Source organism: Cibotium barometz, chromosome 37, assembly GCF_041138505.1.
Source record: "Cibotium barometz isolate CiBa-2024 chromosome 37, ASM4113850v1, whole genome shotgun sequence".
In the NCBI taxonomy this organism is placed as follows: Eukaryota; Viridiplantae; Streptophyta; class Polypodiopsida; order Cyatheales; family Cibotiaceae; genus Cibotium; species Cibotium barometz.
The window spans coordinates 37,091,433-37,094,160 of NC_141082.1; the positions used below are offsets into that span (position 1 = coordinate 37,091,433).

General features: G+C 41.5%; 1 protein-coding gene across 1 annotated transcript; it reads right to left on the bottom strand.

The window, feature by feature from the left end:
* Window positions 1–389: 389 nt before the first annotated feature.
* LOC147617241 (uncharacterized) lies at window positions 390–2,490 on the bottom strand. The gene is made up of 3 exons (XM_086776370.1): window positions 1,546–2,490; window positions 1,334–1,446; window positions 390–1,164 (listed from the first exon to the last, which is right to left on the bottom strand). Exons 1-3 carry the CDS (start codon window positions 1,628–1,630, stop codon window positions 976–978), a joined length of 387 nt encoding a protein of 128 aa, XP_086632496.1. The 5' UTR covers window positions 1,631–2,490; the 3' UTR covers window positions 390–975.
* Window positions 2,491–2,728: the final 238 nt, after the last annotated feature.

Consider the following 2,728-nt stretch of genomic DNA (forward strand, 5'->3'; position numbering starts at 1 on the left):
GAGAACACTTTTTTTCTTTGCAACACGGGAGAAAAAGGTATATTTATTTAAGTATGATTTTTAGTTTTTTTCTCAAAATTACAGCTGGGGTGCAGGAAGGGCCAGGGCCAGGGCCTGTGCTTGATTAGGAAGAGAAACCTTAGTGCATGGTGGGGTTAGAGCCCTTAAGTTTATTTGGAGAAGGGTTAAAAATATCTATTTAGAAAAAAAGGACTACGTACTCGAAAACACCCAGGACAAATTTTGCTGAGAATCACGAGCATGCAAACAAAAAAGCATCTTCTTACATCTCGAAACACGGGAGAGCAAAAGCCAATTCTTCAAACCCACATTTTTGCATGGGGAAAAAAATATATTAAACAAAACAAAGGCTTTTCTTGAAATAATAAAAATGATAGCGGCGCCTCCCAAGCGCCCTCGGGATTGCCAGCAACAACTCATGCGCAGCCCCTTTGAAACGTGTAGCAAATTGCTTTACTCCATGTAGAATTGAATATATATTTATTTATTTATTTATTTATTTATATATATAGATGGCCCATTCCTCTTCTATATACTCCATGAGAATTGAATATATATATTAAAAAATGGCCCATCTCTGTGCTTGCCAACAAGATGGCAATATACCACTCTACAGTGCATTTAGTAGAAGATTATGTCTGCTGATTTTGGATGGATTAGTGGCTTGCTTTTTGTGATATAATGTAGAATTACATTATACCTAACCCACTCTAAATATCTTAACCACACTCTTAGCATAACTGCATGATTTTCGACCCCTTTTCTCCTGGTATCACCCTGTTGAGATTAAGGCATTGTATGTGGGTTTGGAATAGGAATTCACCCTGTTGAGATACAGGCATTAGGAAAAGGATAAAATTCTTACTTTGCCTTAATGATTTGGTTTGCTGCAGTAGTAGCTGCTTTCATAATGAATACAAAATTATATTAGCACCAAACTAAGCTCTCTTTAGATCAATGGTGTGGTGGCTGTGTAGGCAGCTTCTCAGCATCTATTAGCTTGCTTGGTATCTCATTGCTTATTGGATTAGGACCAGAGGGAACCTCATGCAGCATAAGATGGAGCCCTCTCATCCTTCCACTGCTGCTTCGTATGGGTCCGTTTGATGGCTCATGTTCTCTCAACTTCCTTGCCATGTGTACCTGCCATTTTAATTTTTCACAAAGCCAAATCAATCACTTAGCTGCATCCCTCTAATATCCTGAAACATCAAGACATATAAGATAAGCTTGCACAACAAGACTAAGGTTGTGTTGCTATATTAATCCACACGAACACGACTAAGGTTGAGCTAATAAATTATGAGCTTACTTGGGTGTTATCAGCTGGTTGAGCCTTGTTCAGAAAGTTATGATTCTGTACAAGAAATTGTTCATTCTCCATTATATAAGTAGAGCCTTGCACTGTGGGCGACTTGGATATACCTGTAAAATCCAATTGGCCTAGCTTTAAGACCTAAGCTAAGGTAGTATTTCATGTGATCAAACTAATTAAATGCCACCTGATCAAGAAAAGGGATATACCTGATGGTCCCCCAGCTACACTTGCAAAAACCAAGCACATTGTGAGGAGGGCAACTTCCTGGTGTAGACGGTGTGCCTTCTGCATGCTGAACTCATCTGCGGTTGAGCTTGAAGAACTTGAAGATCAAGCCAGGGGTTGGAAGGCTGGCCTTGCAAGGCTAAACATTCTCACATCACACAATTATCCCACATGCTTTTGGCTATCTCTGTGTGTGTGTGTGTGTGTGTGTGTGCACGCGTGTTCATCTGGGGCTCTTGTAGAGAGCTCACAGCAAGGGCTTCCTAAGGCTCAGCAATCGCACAATATCTTTAGCATCAGAGGCTCATGAAGAGCTCAAAGCAGAAGAGGCCTGAAGGGGTTTTGAATATAAACAATTCCATCATCACAATATTACCCCATGTTTAACTAAATATACCAGCTGAAGGGGCTCACTTAGAGCTCAAAAACAAAGGGTAGATGGCTTTTTAATGTTTCACACAAGATGCAGCTTGTCATTTCTGAGAACAATAAAGCTCAAAGAGGAGGATGTTTCAGGAATTAGGATTTAGTAGGCTTTTCAAACGAGAACATTCTTCACAAGAGATGTCCCATACAAGTAATAAGGGCCTGAGGTCTATAGAGTTCAAAGCAGAAAAGGTTGGATGAATTACAGGGGTAAATATTCTCAGAGAAGGAGAATGATATCGCACATGCAGCTTGCTGAATAAGGCTTATGGTAGAAGGGTACGACATTACAGCGGTGGTTACATTTGGTGGAAAGGTTAACCTTATACTAGTTGTGGGCAGTGTAGTACAAGCATGGGGACAGGATAATAAGCTAACGAAACACCCGAGGATGTTGCAGAGAAAAAGAAAGAGAGAGAGAGAGAAGACCGAAGGAGTCAGGAGAGTGTAGAGAGAGAGCAGCAGCTTGAAGGACGAGGGAGAGGGAGAGAGAAAGAGAGAGAGCCTGAAGGAGTCAGGAGAGTGTAGAGAGTGAGCAGCTTTAAGGACTCGGTAGAGAGAGAGAGAGAGAGAGAGAGGGGGGAGAGAGAAAGAGAAGCCTGAAGGAGTCAGGAGAATGTAGAGAGAGGTAAGCTTGAAGGACTCATGAGAGAGAGAGAGAGAGAGAGAGAGAGAGAGAGAGAAATAAGCTTGAAGGACTCAGGAGAGTAGAGAGAGAAGGACTCATGAGAGAGAGCT

Excerpts from the sequence above, each read along its gene's own strand:
- LOC147617241 (XM_086776370.1), bottom strand. The coding sequence starts at position 1,630 with ATGCAGAAGGCACACCGTCTACACCAGGAAGTTGCCCTCCTCACAATG. Across the intron at positions 1,447-1,545 it reads TGTAGCTGGGGGACCATCAG|GTATATCCAAGTCGCCCACA; the intron begins GTATATCCCTTT and ends TGGATTTTACAG. Across the intron at positions 1,165-1,333 it reads AACCAGCTGATAACACCCAA|GTACACATGGCAAGGAAGTT; the intron begins GTAAGCTCATAA and ends TTAAAATGGCAG.